General features: G+C 37.9%; 1 protein-coding gene across 5 annotated transcripts in view; it reads left to right on the forward strand.

Moving 5' to 3' along the window:
• RAP1GDS1 (Rap1 GTPase-GDP dissociation stimulator 1) overlaps nucleotides 1-18510 on the forward strand; it is a 106839-nt gene that overhangs the window by 63974 nt on the left and 24355 nt on the right. For 4 of the 5 annotated variants that reach the window (XM_067297540.1, XM_067297537.1, XM_067297539.1 and 1 more), the window contains one exon: nucleotides 15233-15379. The exons of the other annotated variant lie outside the window; for it this stretch is intronic. In XM_067297540.1, the coding sequence (XP_067153641.1) occupies nucleotides 15233-15379 (147 nt within the window). The remainder of the gene's footprint in view (nucleotides 1-15232; nucleotides 15380-18510) is intronic. 5 annotated transcript variants of the gene reach the window in all.

An 18510-nucleotide genomic window follows, 5' to 3' on the forward strand; every position in this document is an offset into this window, starting at 1 on the left:
TATACCAAATGTTGCTGCAGCCCTATAGGAGGACAGCCACCACCCTCCCTGTATATCTGAGAAAGATGGATAAAGTGTTATAAAACATCACATAAATCAAGATTAACATCTTAAATTTAAGTGGAACAGGCTATTTACAGTGGTTATTTACCATATCCATCCTATCATGCTTTATTTTGTGTGTTATCTTAACATGTAATAATTCTGTAGTTGTACCAGATACATCTGTAGATGTATCCTATCCTAGGATATTATATAAGGACAAATACTTTTAATGCTTATTACTATAACATTTAATATATTTTCATATATGACTATTATTTACTTTTATAGAAATTTTTTTTTCCCTAACAAAGAATTTTGAAGTGTACCAAAGGCCAATATTTTTATTATCATCACAAATGCTGTTATGTATAGATAAGCTTTTTCTTTTAAATTGAGATAAAGGCAGCTGTTACCTTTTTGATAATTGGGAATTATACAGAAACCTGAAATACCTCAGTAACTATTTTACCATATGCAGGAGTGGTTTCTCAGTTCTGCTTTCCATACAATTATACCATACAGTTATGAGGAAGGTCTGTAAGACATCCTAAATTTGTGTTAGGCTAACAATATGAAATCAAGCCCACATTGAATAGCTCATAGCAGCATTTCTATTTATTGAAAGCCTTAATCATCATGTATTTCATCCCTCTATTTTAGAGGGAAGTCTGCATGGCACAGGACACTAACGGAATTTTCATCACTTAAAAACAAACCTTCATTTAGCACATGAAAGCTGTGGGCCAAATGGCTCTTCCTACAGGGAAAGCCCACAGAAAATAGCCTTGCAAAGGACTAATCACCCAAATCTTTTAGTTTTGATTAAAAGAAAACAGCACCAATTTCTCAGAATTCACAGATCCCAAAATTGCTGCATGAAGGCAAGGCCGTTTCCACATAAGTTCAGGAGGGATGACTCCTGGAACGGTGCTCTGGAAAAGTTAATTCATTGCCGAGCCCCAATGCTGGAAGAGTTTTAGTACCCTTCGACAAGGAAAAAGAGAAACTACACACTTGCTGGCCAGGGACCTTACTGAACAGATTCACCTCCTTACAGAAAACATTAAATAGAAACCTCTTGACTTACTGACAGATTTTCTTCTCCATTAAGTTTGAGGTACAGATGCACAGTGTTACTGTCTGGGTGCTCCTCAGTGCTAGGCTCCTAGAATAGTGCTGAATCACCTGTTTAATCAGGGAAGAAAATACACAAGATTAAATACATTTTTTTAAAAAGATGAAGAGGAAAAATACATCAGATGTATCCCCGGTAGCTTTGAGAGCATATTTTTTAAAGTATTTCTTATGTTGTGAAGAAAGCTGTTTTATATGACTCTGTGAGCATCAAGAATACAGGCAGATATAATTGCAAAGCAGAGTAAAAGGAAGCTTTGTTAGTACTGAGTGGTTTCTAGAGTCCCAGCCTCCCTCATATATGCAGAAATGAAAGAACAATTGAAGCAACCAGAAAGATTTTAAGTGTAGTTAGTTAACTAATCACAATATGCAAATTATTCAGTGCTGTCCTATAATTTAAGAACAGTTGCATTACTGTGTGTGTTTCTGTACAGCCTGTAAGTGTTCCTCATGCTTTACCTAGTAATACAACATATAACTCGTCCCCCAGATTGTAGTCTAAGCAGAAAGTGCGAAGCAAAGAAATGAAGAGGGGTGTGATGTCTCGCTTTCTCCCTCCTGCTTTCTCCCCCGCTATATCTGTGTACTGTACACGGCACAGGCTGTACAGAGCACACTCGCTCGTACTTTTGTATCCCCAAACAATAGATTCCATTAATAGCATCACTCGGGGATAGACTTTTGTCTGATCTATATTACTAGATGCAAAGATCCCAGCCCACTCATTCCTTTTAACCACCAGTTACTTCTTGGCTTCTCATCAAAACTAAATTGTCCAGTCAGACCGTGAGACCTTTCTAGCTTGTCCAGCCTTTGCCAGTCTTTCTCCATGAATCAAATCATAGCTACCTTTCTACTGCTCTTCTTCCCCAAACCCCAAGTCATTCTGCCCAGGGCTGCTTCTTTAGTAAGTTTATTTATGGCTGGTGTCCAGTTACAGATGTATAGGGCATACCTCCAATTTTTTTCTAATTTCCCCTGAATCTTGGTTCCAAATGCAACATTTAGATCTCATCTCCACTGGTCAGGAAAGGTTATGCTTAACATAACATGGTTCTTGCTACAAAAAGCAATGTCTTAAGTGAGAGCAGAATGGTTACAATTCAGCTGTAGTTAAGCTTAAAACTGACTTGCCCCCATCAGCTCTGGCAGCCAGAGTGTGAAGTTAAAGAACAGAGTATCCAAACTGCAGGTTATGATCACTTCACAAACAGCCTGTCTCTGTTGACTTCTTTCCCAGCAGATCTCTGGTGACGTGAGTGAGGTCACATTGAGTGCTTGGGGACAGAGAGGCTGACACCAGTTTTTGTGGGCCTGCTAGCAAGAACCGTGCAGGAGAAACACAAAACCTGACCATAGACACTTCTCTGTTCCGCTCTGAGACCCCCCACAGCAATGCAGTTTGTGTAGATGAAAGATCAGGCTAATCAGACAAATGTTAGTCAAGAGTTTTCATGGAAGATGATGCTATGTTAAAACAGTAGTATTTCCTTAGTAGGTAATGCCCTCATAATATTTTTTATCACCAAATTAGTGATGCACACACTATTTTAAACTCGGTGATGTTTTCACCTTTAGTTTGATGCACATCTTCAATTTTGAGCTGATTGTGCGATAAACTTGTATTTTCCTATGTTTTTAGACAACATTGAGCACATTGTAGAAGCTACTGTGGGAGGTGAAAGGCTAGAATATTTAGAGCCTGATTCAGTAGCCATCCAGATGATAGAGTCAGTCCGATTGACTTCAGTTGAGATTGCATTAGACTCTTACCCATCATAAAATAATTCCTTCTAGCTGTTTAGAACACTCACATATTCTGAAAGCTATCAAAATGAAATGACATCTCCATATATCTTGTATGGGGAATGAAAATTTTCCCATTTTGCCCTTCTGTATAGTCATATTAATGGTGGTGCTTAGAGATTTCACCAGGGAATCTCAGAGCGATTGCTGTTTATGCCAATCCAGTCCTGTTTCTTCAACCACCGTCATGGGTACATGAGTACATGTTCTCACCAACCATTCCTCATGATATAAAGAGCTGTAAAACAGAAAAGAAACTAAAACCACCAACTCGTTCTGTAAAGGCTCATGTCTGATAGCTGCTCATCTATGTTTTTTCGTAGGAAATTTACTGGATCCTTTTTCCATTTCCCAAGCCATATGTTTCTTTTTTCTCTACCCAGTTTCATGGCATTGATGGCAAGACTTCTCACTGAATTTCAGATATGTGACATTAACATAGAACCAGATCTCTATTGATCCCATCCTTAACACCAGACCGTGAACATTTACCACTTCTTGTTAAAAAGATCTTACACATGCTACAAGTTCTCTTGCAACAGAAAGGCTAAGTATTAAATTAAGAAATTACTCACATCTACAGTTACATACATTTCACTCTCAGGAGATGAGATTAATTTCAGGACCTAAAGCAGAGAAACAGATTCTTAAGAATTAAACATATTGGAAACAGAAATCAAGTTCATTTTTCTTCAAAAAATGGCAAAACCTTTCTCAGTACCATATGGAAAACCAGCAGAATCCTAAGAACACAACTTGTGTTGATAATGGCAGACTTCTGGCTAATCATTTTTATGAAGGTCACCCTGATTCATGCAGCCCAGCAGCATCTTAGGGCAATATTTTGCTTTTCACTGTTCTGGTAGGAACCAAATGCAAATACCACCTATTAAGCTGTTTCCCAAGCAACATCATGAAATTGAGACGAGGTTTTAACTTATTACTTGAAAACTGATTATTTGGAACAGACTAGAGAGAATTAAAATTTTAGTTTGTATTGTACAGTAATATTGCATTACTTTTAGATCTGTCCTCTCAAAGGTGTGTCTGCATCTTGGACAGCTATGGCATTTCTGAGTTAAGAGTCCTTGATAATGCAGGGGTTTTTTTTCCAAGCATCTGCAGTACAAGTATTGCATCAGCTGGAAACTGAGCATACACATGGCAACACACATTTTCATAGTAATATTTAGCACTCATCAACTGATTCTTAGGAAGCTGTTAAACACTGTTATTGTAATTTACTCATTTTATAGCTGGCCAAAACGGATTCAGAATGTTGAAGGAATCTTCCTAGAGCATCAGAAAGAGCCATTTGAGGAGGTGATATGAAAAAAACATGAATTTCTCATTCCCAGGCTCTATTCAGACTTATTCTTTCTAAATTCCACATTCTAAATATTGGTCCTACTGACACAAGAGGCAAAATTCTTGTGACTTAAGCCAAAACTTAACAGCAGCCTACATGGGAAAAAGACTAAAAAAATATCCAAATCCCCATAAATTTTCAACTTTTACACTTCTTTAAAGTGAAGGTATGAAGCCTGATTTTTTTTTTTTTTTCAGAGAAAAGTAGGCATGAAGGGTACTGCTTATTTTTTGCAATGCACACATTTTTTCTCTACCTTTTTTTCCCCAGGAAGAATATTTGAATAAGTAGAAATAATACAAACTTCAGTCAGTACAGGTGCCCAGAAAATAAAATCTAACTGAGAAAGGAAGCATATTTTTTTCTGATTCTTTATTTTCTTTCCCCCAGCATTTCATTCACAGACTAAGTTCATCCAGTGCTCATATTACAACAGGAGGTTCAGAGACATCTGCTTACTTTACAATCAAAATAAAAGCCATAGGCAAGAAGGAGAGGAAAAAAAGACAAGAGATGGAAAGTTTTTCTAAGGTCTTAAAGGTGGCCCTGAGCAGACTTGGAAAGAAATCCTGAATCCCAGCCTCATTCATTCGCTAGATCTTGCTGCCACCCTAAAAGCAAGTTAAGAATTCAAATTTTGGGTAAGGACTCAGCTATTTCTTCCTCATTCAAACAAAAGTAGGAAAGGCAAAAACTTGGAATTCCCCTAGTATTTATAAACACTAAAAAAAATGTCCTGATGAGGAAGAAAAGCTTAGAATTTGAGTTAACCATAAATGAACAAAACAAGATAAGTAAGCCACTCTTTCCATTCCAATTTGGCCTTCCTTTTCATGTCTTTAATCTATTGACCCTGTCTTTTAAGATATTTGAAATTGTTCAGATTTATGGACAACGGCACTTTCTCACCTGTTGGCTTCAAGCAGCTCAGAAAACAAAGCTTGTTAGTTGCATGTCTAGATATGGCCAAAGTGTCTAGCTTATTTTACTTAATTTAGAAAAGTAGGCATTATATGATTAGAGATATCAACTACCAGTAAATTAGCAATGATAGAAAACATCATCCAAATTGCCATGGAAAACAGAGAGAAAGAATCTGTTAGCATCTTTGCTAAGCATTGCTTATTTGTGTGGGAAGTAGGAGCTTGTTATGCTTGCAACCATCATTGTCCTCCTTTTATCTTTTTGTTTTAATATAGTCTAATTGTAGAATCATAGCTTCTTAAATAATGATGTGGAAGGTAATTCTTTTGCACTCAGGTCTACCTGTTCAGAATTTTGCAACATCATGTGCCATGCTTATACTGCCCAAGTCAAATCTGTTAGTTGTTTATATGATGGTTACACAAGGGATCCATTTTTATACAGTGTTTCATACAGTGCAAAAACAGTATTTAGTTCACAGACAACATGCAGACCTCCTAAATTGGCAGTTAAATTTGTTGCATCCATATCTAAATAATACTGTGCAACTCCCAGAAACAGAAATTGGACATCTGTGGCCAAGAACTGTGTTAGTGAAATCTACCCCATAATGCTCTGAAATTCCTTAACGTCCCAGCAAGGGACCAGGACTCTGTTCAGTTGGAGGGTTTTTGTTGTTGTTGTTGTTGTTGTTATTTTAACACTAATGCAATGAAGAGATGGTGCCCACCAGAGGAAATTGCAGCCTAAGCTGGTCTTTGAATCCCTTTGATCCTGAGACCATGCTGTGCCTGGCTATTTGTCCAGCCAGCAGAAAGGCCTGAGGGGTCAGGATAGATACCCTGGATACCTCACCTACAGCCACATTTGGCATTTCCCTGGAAACGGGTCACTTACCCGAGACAGTGTCTGGTTAGTTAATCAACCACATCTCAGCACCCTGCCTCTTGATAGCGGGCTGTTCTGAGGTTTTAGTGCGTTACAGGTTGCCCTTCAGTCAAAACAGTGGGTTGTCTTCTGCTAAGGAAGTAGAAGATTTCCTAAAACAAAACACTTTGTTGGTCTTTCTCAGGCCACATCCTGCAATGCTTCAGATTCAGGAACCTGATACTAGTCGATGCCTCTGTGCAGGCTGCATACTGCTTGCTGGAGTTGTTTTAGAAGATCAGGTCGCTACCCTAGGCATCATGCTTTGGGGCAAGCATAGCACTGGCCAGTCTAAGACTCCCCCCAGCCTCCCGTTTCCCTGGGCCAGTTGTTACTTTCTCACTTACCTAAATAATCTTCTTTCATCCCAAGGCCTGAAACAGTCTTCTCTTCATATACTTTTTTTTTTTTGGGGGGGGGGGGCGGAGATTCCCTCTTGGGTTTCTCCCAACCTATTCAGAACTGCCACAGATCACACGCTATCTGCAACTGCTTCTCCAGCAGCTTTGGTGGAGAGCTTTACCCAGGGCACAATTTGCTCATTCCCCTTCTCCTCAGAGCTTCAGCTATTGGTGCTGCTGTCTCCCAACGCCAGGCTAAGCCTTTTGCCGAGCTCCTTTTGCCAGCACCCTGCACCAGCCTGTGACCAGGCCACGCTCAGTTCACACCCTTGTTCTTTGGCAGGTTGAAGCTGACAGACAACGTTTCACTCAAGGCCTGGGAGTAAAAATTCTAAGTTAATTATTGTGTGCAGGTTTATTCTGGCAATAGTACAACATGCTATAAAAGCTGAGTAGAAAAACTGCCTGATGCTTTATTGTGCAATTGGATGCCATGATTTATTTCATACTGTAGGAAGTAAAAAGAATGGGCTGGCTTCAGTTCTGACTTATGCTCCCATAAACCTAGAGTAATTTGTTTGACTGCAATGGAATTACTCTGGAGCTGCATGGAGTTATAAAATCAACTGAAAAATCTGCTGTAATCATGTTACACATGGTAAAGGAAGGCAGAGGCAAGGGTTACATTCAACTTTGAGGACTTTTGCTCGACTTTTGAGCACCTAATATAACTTTTCTGTATTGCACAATTCCTTTGCTTTTAAATAGAATCCAGTAGTGGAAACTATGAATAAAGAATTATTACACTTTAAAACTAAAGTCTCCTTGGAATTCAGAACAAATCACCTGCCAATACTCTGACTGGCAGTAATTCATGTCTTGTTGCTGAAAAAAATGGTTCTTTTTTTATTTGAAAACTTGTGCCCATTAGTGGAATTTGACTGCAAGCGCAGTACTGAAGAGTCTTGGGCAGCAACCTCACCACTGTTCTTTTGTCTAATATCAGAAACACGTGATTTTGTATCTATCTGACAGAAGAGGAATATGACAGAAATTAGCAAGTTTTTATTGGAACTAAATTGTGGATTTGAATTTGGCTTGTTCTCAAGTGTTACCTAAGCATAACATTAAGGACAGGGTAGTATCGGCACATTTGTCTGTCCCCTCAAATGCTGAGGCTGACTCCTGACTCTGTGGGCAAAAGAAATTCTCTCAGTACTCCTAAAAGGTTCTGTTTTGTGAGCACTCATATCCTATGTTCCACATGCTGAACGTAGTTTAGGAAGTCTACCAAAAATATGCCTAGATTTCCATTTGGATACAAAATTTTAAAATGTTATTTATTATAATAAAGCTGTTGGAAAGAGGTATTGAACCTCTGCAAAGAGGTGTCGTTAGTAGATTTTCCATCTACCACCTGCCAGGACAGTGCCCAAACCGCCCCGGTTTTTCAAAGTGCTTTGAGCGCCTGGTAGCAGAGCCCACGCCAGTGCCCTGCTGCCTCCCTTGTCAACAGCCAGCAAATATGCTGGCAACAGTTTTATCCAAGAAGGTTGATGCTTTCTGTTTGCAACTCTGGTTTACTGTTTACATATTAACAATTTCTCGCAATCATTTCTCAAAGAGTAACTTCTGAGGGAATACCCTAAACGAAGGTGGAGTTAGGGCTAAGGATAGTTGTCAGCAATTTAAGATGAAACCTTTACAAGAATGTTGTATTTCTCTCTGAAGCAAGTCTGGCTAATCAAGATGATTTTTTACTCATGAAGCAAAAATGTTAAAACTCTACTAATTGATTTTAATGGGTGAGCAAATACAACAAAACTGTATCTGGTAATTAAATTCTTGTAATTCTCAAAGGAATTAAAGAGAAAAAAAATTAATACAAGATAGACTAGAGCTATCCCAAAATTTATCTTTCAGATCATTAAAAAATGAGTCTCAAAATACAATGTTGCTATGCCCTATCTATCCCTCATAAACCAGTGCAAAGAAGACAAGGAAAAAGCAGCAAATCTTAATAATAGAAGAATATAACTGCATGAAACTTAGCTTCTTTGAAAAAATAAAAATAATATAAAGCTGCTTTGTTCTGTAACAAGGATGTAGCCTGTAGTTTTGCAGCCAAAAAATTGACAGGGTCCAGAATCCAATGATTTAAAAGCATACACAAATTGATTCAAGCTAAAAAGTAGGATCCGCTATTAAAACAGACTGGCAGCATTGCATTACGGAGTTTAATCTTTACAGTCTCCAGATAGAAAAAAGTGGGAGTAAACCCCCTGTTAATATAAATGGTAATGTGTCCCAAAAGTCTATATAGATAACATGGTTTTCACTAGCTAACAGTTTGCCCCGAAAATTTAAGAGTGTTTTCTGAGCATTTTTGTCTTCCTATTTTCTTAATTAAAAGAGAAAGGGAGAACATGTAGGCTGGACCTTTCTTTGGAGTTCTGCTCCTGCTTTTTTTCCCTATATATAATTTGCTGTATATCATATCATAATTACCTCTGCAGCAGCCAGTTTGATGTCATGGAAGATTATGACTTCAGGTGAAGAATAAGCAGCGGGAGCAGATGAATGCCTCGATATAAAAATCGGGCAAATATATCCTAATATAAAAAATAAAGGAGACAAGAAAGATAAAAATGGCACATGTAGAAAGAACTCTCTCTTATTTCTTGGGGCTCCTACAAATTAGATAAAAAAAAAAAGGAGGGGGGACGACTATAAGCACTCATCCATTTAAGCAATATTTTGGTCACAAGGAATGCAGAATTGGAGCCAAAAGCAATAAAAGATGTAGTATTTCAAGGAAACTCGCAGTATGTCATTTAAATGATTTGATCATTATGACTACTTGCAGAGTAAAAGAATTTTTTTTTAATGTTTAAAATAAAAGGTATATTTTTCCATGTCACCAAAAGCTGCTTTCTTGGCAGCTTGGTTTATGCAAATCAGGAACCTGTATTGTACAAATCATCCATTCCCTCACCAAGTCATTCCATTTAAACCAGTGTGACTATTAACACTAATAAACTTTCGTAGGACATGCATTGGAGAACAGAGGAGTCAGGTTTCCAATTGCAAAACAGTGAAAATCGGAACATTTCAAAGTATAAACCTTTAAATTTGAAGCCAAAAAAAATCACTTTTAAGAGACACCATCAAATAATTTTCTAGCTGATTATCTAAGAAGCAGAGATTTATTCTTGAAGCCTACATGTATGATAAACATTATAATAATGTGGTAATTTGTGATTTCTGGTGCTTTTTAAAGGTTAAATCTATTTTCTGCATTTGGAGTCTGCAAACTGATACAGGGCCCCTACTGAGAAATATAATTACATATCAGATTGCATTGTGAGACACAAATTTCACATTTCAGAATGGAAATTGGAAACAGAGTTTTAGGAAAGAACTGTTTAGACAGTAGTAGCACTGTGGCCATCGTGATGTAAAGATATGAGATGCAAAGGTGATATGGAGAATTCATATCTTATTTGTTTTGTGAGGAAAAATGGACAAGCTTTCAGTCACACAGCCACTCATTACATCACTATAGTGAACATATTCTTCTGTGCTTTTACTTAGAAAATAGATTATTAGCTAGCTATCATCCTCATCATCTGAGTCTTAGACATCTACCTAATTTTACCAGCCTGTGGGTTTATTCATCATATACACACTTGAGTAACTATGTATATCCTTGCAGGACCAGGATCATTTTAGAAGTTCAGATGACTTGCTTCTAAATTGTACTTCAAATATTGGAGATGACAGAGAGAAAAGTTTAGAATAATGAAAGAACTGGATCTATATGTTTTAAAACTTCATTAAAAGTTGGGTAAGACCAGAGTGTTTCAGAATAGCTGAAATTGAGCTGCTTTTTGTCTCCGAGGACACAACTCTCCAGCCTAACAGAACACGAATAAGAAATATTTTTGTCCCAATCTGTGAGAGAGATATGTATCTGCTTCTTTAAATGGCACTTGGATTTACAGAGCTTAAACTCTATATTAAAACTCTATATTAAAAGAAAGGCCCAGTACAAAACAGCAAATGTAATATAGGTTTAAAGAGCATTAGGTGAGCTACTTTCAAAAATATTTTGACATCTGCCTGTATTATGGCACAGCCCTTTGCCTGATGGAATTGTGTTTCCAGAAATAACCACCTCACAGTGGCGACAAAAATCAAAATATTGGTGCATATATTTTAGACATATCTCATTAGCTGTATAACTCATGTTTTACAGTGTTTTCATATTTTAAGCTGTAGCTTTTTCTTTCCTGTTATCTTTTATGACTTAATGGTTTGCTTTAGGATTAGTAAACCGGGAAAGAAAACACAAGGAAAGATGATGTGGACACATCTTGGGAAAAGCAAACTTAAGCTATTCAAAATTTCTGCAATAAAACTTCGGGGAGTATAATTTGAAACTGACAAACTGCACCTGGATTCCAGCAGCTCCCTCAGATATCTAGAAACATATTAAGCGCATAAGGAAATAAGTTACGTATTTTCTAACATAACACTTGATCTAGTTATGCATATTAAATGTACTGTAGCTCTATGGCCACATCTGTTTATATATTTACTTAATGTCTCCTACTGTCGGAGCAAAAATTTTCCCAATTATGTATCCTTGAAGAACAGCAGACAAACCACACGAGCAGAGAGGGTGGGCACAGAAGATGGACAGACAAGTACTGGGAAGCTGCAGTGACATGATCAGATGGGAGAAGTGGCTACATAAGTTCCTCTCACCTCGCAAAGGTTTTTCCCAAAAACAAAGGCTGAACTCCTGTGGCCCTAATGCATCTCAGCTCCCCTGCTGACAAACAGAATTGCCCCTAGAGGAGAGCAGAGCATGGGGCTTGGAGGAGCCTGTCCACAGCGAGGAGAGAAGGTGGAGCCTAGAAGAATAAAGACCCCGGGGGGCCACAGGGATTAGATAGTCTCATAGTTTCACATTGGCTTGCCACATCTACCCAGGTGACATTCAAGGTGAACAGGTGGGCAAAAAAAACCCCACTCCCAGTTCACAGTTTTATGGTGCATGATACGACCCTGCCCTTTTCAACCTCCTTAAAGACCTGCTAATCACACACACTAGAACAGTTTTGCTCTTTGGGTGAGACATCGTTGTTAGATCAGCCCTGGCTGAGCCATGGGGAAATCTGACAGACTCGCCATTTGTAGGAGATACGTGGGCAGTCACGGTAATTTGATAATCTACATTAAAACCGAACGCTACATTAAAAACCCTGTGAGCAATTCAGGATAAAAAAAGAGACCATACTAATTCTTAGTGATGGTCCTACCAGGCTGAGCTGAAGAACATGGCGGAAGTAGTAACTTATTCTGTATTAAGGTCTTACTACGCATTTCTTTGGGGGAAAGAAAAAAAGAAAACCCTCTGGTCTCTCAGGTTATCATCATTCTGGTATCTTTAAACAGTACTACATGCACTTAAAAAGTAATACAACAGCACTGGCCTTTGTGAGCTGTAGTGAAGCATTTTTAAGCAGAAATGTGAGTGCTCTCATTAAACTCTTCAGTCATTGATCTCATAGGAATAGCAAATGTTTATTTTAAAAGGTCACCGGAAAAAACTTCAACACAGCTTCTGGGAGGCTGGAAGCTCTTTAAGTGTGGGGGTTCATAGAGCTGCTGAACTGCAAGGTAATGTTTGGATTGAGAACAAGACATGGCAGCATGTTGTGGTCTTGTTTGACTGTAAATGATTTGGAGTTCAGTGAGTATTCTTGTGTGCAAAATCTGTTTCTTAGCGACAGAGCAGGGAGAAGTGATTCTGTAATAAGTGCATCTAGCATTCTGAGTCAGAAATACGCTTTTTTGCTTGGGGATGCAATGGGATGTCATAGTCTGAGCTCAGAGCTGGTAGTCAAGGACTTCAGAAATGTCCACCTACACCTGGTACATGAGTCTTTGTGGCCCTCTGCTAATTAGCTGAGTTAATCCTCTCGGGTATGAGTGCAGCAGCAGCAGATCTTAATTATAGCTCCAGGATGGGTCTGTTCTCCACTGAGCGGCCCAGGACAGAGGAACAGCTACGCAGGGTGAGTGAGCTCTAACATGTGAAAGAGGTGGAGCAACAAATGTGGTTAAAGCATCCATACTACTTGAATCTACCAGCCTATGTAGTCATGTCAAAGTCAGGCCCTTATGTCCTGCCACCCACTTGGGAGGGATCCTAAAGTTCATTTTACCCTGCTTTTTGAGCACACTGAATAGACAGACCATTTATTTGAAAGAGATTTGTTTCTGAATCTTTCTGCCTCCATTTTGCTGTCTGTACAGTGGAAGCTGATTATCTATCTACCGAACAAAAATACCACATGGGCAACGATTTTAGCATGCGTTTGAAGAGAGAGACTACCAAGTACTTAAATATATAGCAGCCTTTGGCATATAACTTCTTTGACAAACTAGAGAGAGAATGGCAAAAAAGGGGTGTATGAGGTTGAACGTTAATTTGTTCTAAGGTATCACACGGTTGTTTGCAGTGGAGTTGTGCCAAATTCCATCCAGGTAAGGAAGCTGTCTTGTAACTGTTTTTTGTCTTTTTTAACCCCTCACTTCCAAACCCTCACCCTATTTAATATTTTTCTGTGCTTACTTATTTTATATGCTTTTTCACACCAAGACATAGAAACAAACTTGACATCTGTTCTTACCTAAAGGCTTAGTTTTTATAATGGTCTTAGTTTGTTGAATTGCATTATACCAATTTGAGAACTATATTCGGTCTATCTAATCCAGAAGCAAAATGATTCCGTTTCATTTTGCACACCTGTTTTGACTCACAAAAATACAAAGTCATATATTTTGCATAACTGTTTTGTAATCAAAAAGATACTGTCTAAAGAGGAGGATACATAACACAGTATGCGTGAATACTGCAGCCAAGTTTGTTTTTTTTTTCCTCTGTTCATTTGGTGAACATAAGCACTGAATCTTGGGCTCTTAACAACTGACTATATTTCTCACTTTATTGGGTAGGGTTTTCTTCATTTCAGCATTATGCCTACATTTGTCATTGCATCATGGATGTGGGACATTTATTTCTTCTATATTTCCCCCTCTTTTACATTCCTTCCTTAACAGAGTCTAATCCTGAATTTGTTTGATTGTAAACAGATTTCAATTTCTAATTTTTAAAAAGGGTATATACATACCTGGGATGAATCACGGTCCTCTAATATCCTAGTCAGGTCAGAGGTGGAGATGGTCACAGCAATATGATGTTCTTCCTCTGTGGCATGTCCAACTTCACTGTTATTCAGCAAAACATTTGTTACTGTGGTAATAAATTGAAAAGTTAAGATCCACCAAGAATTTCCCTTCCTCCTCCAGCTCCGCTCAACAAATTATCTGAAGTCCAAGACCCCGTATAAGTAGTATTAAAAAGAATTGGAAGATTTAGAAACTTCTTTTTGCAGAGGTTTGGAACACTTTCTAGTGGAAGATCATATTATAAATGTGGACAACCTTGGGTTTCATCCTCAATATATCGTAGAATGAGAAAAACTCGGTAGCTCAATTTCCAAGCACGACCAGGGGGTTGGAGGGCAGGTGATGTTAGAGTGCTGAATAACAAAGAAAGAGGAGGACATCTGCTATTGGGCCATTAAGAAATTGAGGGGGGGCAGAGAATATATATGTATGTATGTATGCATGCATGTATGTATGTATGTGTGTGTGTATATGTATACTTTTTTTTGTTTTGCAAAACTTTTCATTTTATGGTTTCCCCCAAGATTTTATTTTCATCCAGATTATCTAACTGGAAAATTCCAAATGTAGCTCATTTGGACATCTCTCCTTTTGAAAGCCATGAAATTTAGGTTATTGACTGCTGTCTACTGCCGATTGCCTGCTGGGAAAGGAAGCAGGCAATTTATTGATTACTAAAATAGAAGGCCAACTTTTCCTTTTTTCATACACTGATACTTCAAAATCTGGTTTTGTTGTACAGAACAAGTTTCATACAAAGATTGTGGTACATTATTTATGAAACCTCAGAGCATTGTAGTCTGTTATAGATTCAGAGTGAATTTTCCTTTTAGTCATATAAAAATAATCCGATAGTGGTATTAAATTTCAGGTATAGAAGTACAGAGAGCATGCTGTGTGGTAGAGTGAGTGCATGAACAGATTTTGTGACTGGGAACAAGTACCTCCATCTGCTTTGTCCATTTTATGCCCCAGTCCATTTGTAAGTAACCTGAGCAAGTTATTTTTTTCTCTGTATTTCAATTTCTCAATCTGCATAATGGCAAGAATAATTTACCTGCTGCACAAGGCTGGATGGACTAGGCTTTGTAAACTGCTTGGAACTTTCCTCTGGCAAAATTCAACATACATTCAGAATATTATTTCATTTATCCGCTCCGGTGGCTCTTCCTCAAACACTGAATTTTTTAAAAAGGTATTAGTGTCAGATGGTTAATCCCTTTTTTTGTAGGTGGTTTCACTTTCCTAGCTCTGGTACACTAAAATCTGGCCCTCAAACATCCCTGTAGATGAATTTGACAACACTGGAGGAATGACTGCACTCTGCTTAAAAACTTCGTTTTGTTTGATTACTGTTATTTTCTGGGCTCTATGGTGGGGTTTTGGTTTCATTTTTTAAATGTAACTCTTTGTTTTACAGATGAGGGCAGGAACGCAGTTGACCATGCAGGTGGTGCACATATTGTAGTAGACCATATAAGGTCACTGTGCAGTAAAACAGATCCAGCCAGTGAGAAGCTCTTGACTGTCTTTTGTGGCATGCTGATGAACTATAGCAATGAGAATGGTAAACAACACCGAAAACTTGCTTTATGTCTACGAGGAAAACAACCCCGTCAGAAAAACCTATACAAATTAAAGTCAACCGTAGGTTTATGTTGTAGAAAATGAAAGAAGTTATTCTAAAACGACTGAATACCTCAATTTACATGTGCAATTTTCTGTTTCAGTAAAATTATGTTCCCAAAATATTAGATACTCTTCCTATGGCAATTCTATATACCAAATTGTATAAAGTTTTAAAATCAACATATGGAGTTTACTTCTGTATCTAAAAACAATACATGTAGATATATTGTATGCCTTAGGAAAAACAGATTTACGGAGGTAAACTAGAAGGCTACAGTAAGTCTTCTCTTTTTCATTTAGCATCAAACTAAATCAAATAATTTTAGTATCAAATTGTAATATTAATTTGTCCCAGGCAAACAATGTGGTCTTGTTGATTATTTGGGGTGTATATATACTAAACAGCTTTTTCTTAAATCATTTTGTGAAATATATATAAAATTACATATCTTACTCTCTTCTAAGATAAACGGGGAATAATTTGTTTATATGTCTAATACTCTTCTATGCCTACAAGTTATAAGTTTATGTTCTTTATGACATTAAGTGGAGGTGTTCAGGGGCTAAGACAAAAAGGCAATATAGTATTTTAAATGAGAAATCATTGACCATTGTGGCTAAGAAAATAGTGTTCTGCAATAGTTGCACAAATATACTGGTATTTTTAGTACCTGGTTTGCTTTTACATGCAAGCATGGTAATCTGCCAAGGCATATTTTACAGTTTTCACACGTTTCCAAGTCTTTGAAAATTTCAATCTTTAAGAAAATCAGAAGAAATGAGGAAAGCTAAATAAAGGCTGTGCTCCTGTCTTGTAATGGCATGGATTTCAAATGTAGTTAGCTAATTGCATTCTCTGTAACTCATTTTCCAAACCTATATCCAAACTACTCTGCTTTTCAGGATGCCCCCTAGGCTTAATTTTTTTGGCCGTTGTCTGTATCAATTTTTAATCTACTTCATCAAGTCTTCTGGTATAGTTTCCTTGTGCGTTTTCTGTGCCATTTCTCTAGAGCTCTCAGCTCTTAATTCTCCTCCTCCACCTACAAATATCACTGTCATATGTTTCTCATCTCCTCTTTCTCATATCTTGGATTCTTTCGCTCTACTCTTTTCCTAGTACTATCCAATAATACTTCTTTAGAGTACTTCTTCCTTGTTCTCCAAATAGCAGCTTTTTAGTTCCTTTATTTCATATAGTTTCCAGGGAGTGTTTTGCTTCATGTCTGCATGAGTGTTATATTTTATTAAATGTTGTAGTATTATTCCATATTTTCTTTTTTTGTTAAAATTTTTGGATTTTTCCACCTCTAAACTGCCAGAATCCCCTGCATTAATTAAGACTAATGAGCAGCTAGTATTTTTGGTAGCTCAAAACAGACCAATCCAGAAGTGGAACATTTTGCTGTCTAGAGATACTGTATCAGTTCTGCTTCAGTGACCAAACTCCAGGAAAATCTTCCCTAGGTAAACTAATTATGAGTTAAATCTCCAAAATAAACAGCTTCTAAACAGCTTAACTGTTATAAACATTGAATAAATGATTCATTCCACCTAATAAGATAGCTTATTCCAATGCACTCAGCAGACTTGTGTAGCTCAGTGACAGCTAGGAGGATTCACTGGCTCTGCTCTGCTTAATGCCATCTTTCATCTCACATGGACTGACACTGTACTCACAGGAGCCCCTGCAGCAATGCCAGAAAGAGGAATGCAGGAGTATTCCTGGCTCCTGGACATGGTTGCATACCACAGCCCTGTCCTACCACCACATGAGGGAGAAATCTGGGGGCTTACCAAACCCTCGCCTTCACCCTGCGTACCTGCTCTCCATGAGAAAGAACCTTTCAGTAGGGACCCGGCTGGTGTTTGGCCCAGGACCCGCGGGCATGCTGTTCAGGGCTCCTGTCCTCTCATTCCACTGTAGCCAGAGAATCTGCCCCCCGACTTTGACAAGCATTGAATTAAACAAGTTATTTGCCAAATTAACATGAAAAAATAACTTAGAGGATTAAATTCTTAGAGCAAAACTCATGATTGTACCTGCAGCATTTACATGGAGATACAGGCCTTGCCAATAATTGCATTTTGTTTCAAGAACCACAAGTACAACTGAAGCCCAGGTGCACTCCAGAAATGTCACCCATAGGCCGTAGTAAGTTTTCAGAGCAACGTCTTTTGTGTATGTCAAATGTCAACCCAAGAAAATCTCTAAATTCCACATATCGCACCATCAAATGAGTAATATTCTGAATAAACACAGTTCTCACACTTCTGAGATGAGATCTCAGATTGCCCCAACAGTTAATTGCACTCACAGATTAGTGGATACCATTTTTAGGGTTTACACACAAAGACGATCCCATGTGACTTATGCAGAAGATAAACCCTCCATTGGCTTTGCTGAAGGATGAGGAGTATGGGATTGCATCCTAAACTCTCAGATTGCCTTGTCTGTAGTTATGGAAGAAAATTGGACAAAAATAAAAGAATATTGGAAATGTAAGTAGGAAATGTTTTAGTCTTTGAAGCAGCACTTCTACCTTCTGGTTTATTGCTTCTGTAATCCTTTCCTGCTTAGCACGTTATGTTACAAAATTACAGGTGGGGACTTAAAGATTTCTTTACTGCTTTTAATGACTCTCACTCTTTCAAGTTGCACTAGTTATCCAAATAAGGACAATTACAGTACATTTGGTTCTTAGTTGCATTTATTTGTGGACGCCCTAATATTTTCTAATTCTTAGCATTTTATGAGCAGAGAGCATGTAAATTGTTTTATTTGATTCTAAACAGCTTGCTATTCTCACTCTACTAATTGTCCTCATTTTCAAACAGCTACTGACTACTTTATTTTTAATACTTATCAACTACCTTATTTTTTAAACATGAGAGACTCATTCCTGAGTGCTTCAAGCTTTTGAATTAGCATAGGGGATTTACCACACATGAATTTTACAAAACTGGCAACTGAAGAGCAGCTACAAGCCATATTTTGTCTTTTGCTAAACAGAGCAAATCAATCTAGCATTCGTGTATCTCATGCTGATTCTAGATGCTCAGCTTGCA

Source organism: Apteryx mantelli, chromosome 5 (assembly GCF_036417845.1).
Source record: "Apteryx mantelli isolate bAptMan1 chromosome 5, bAptMan1.hap1, whole genome shotgun sequence".
NCBI lineage: Eukaryota > Metazoa > Chordata > Aves > Apterygiformes > Apterygidae > Apteryx > Apteryx mantelli.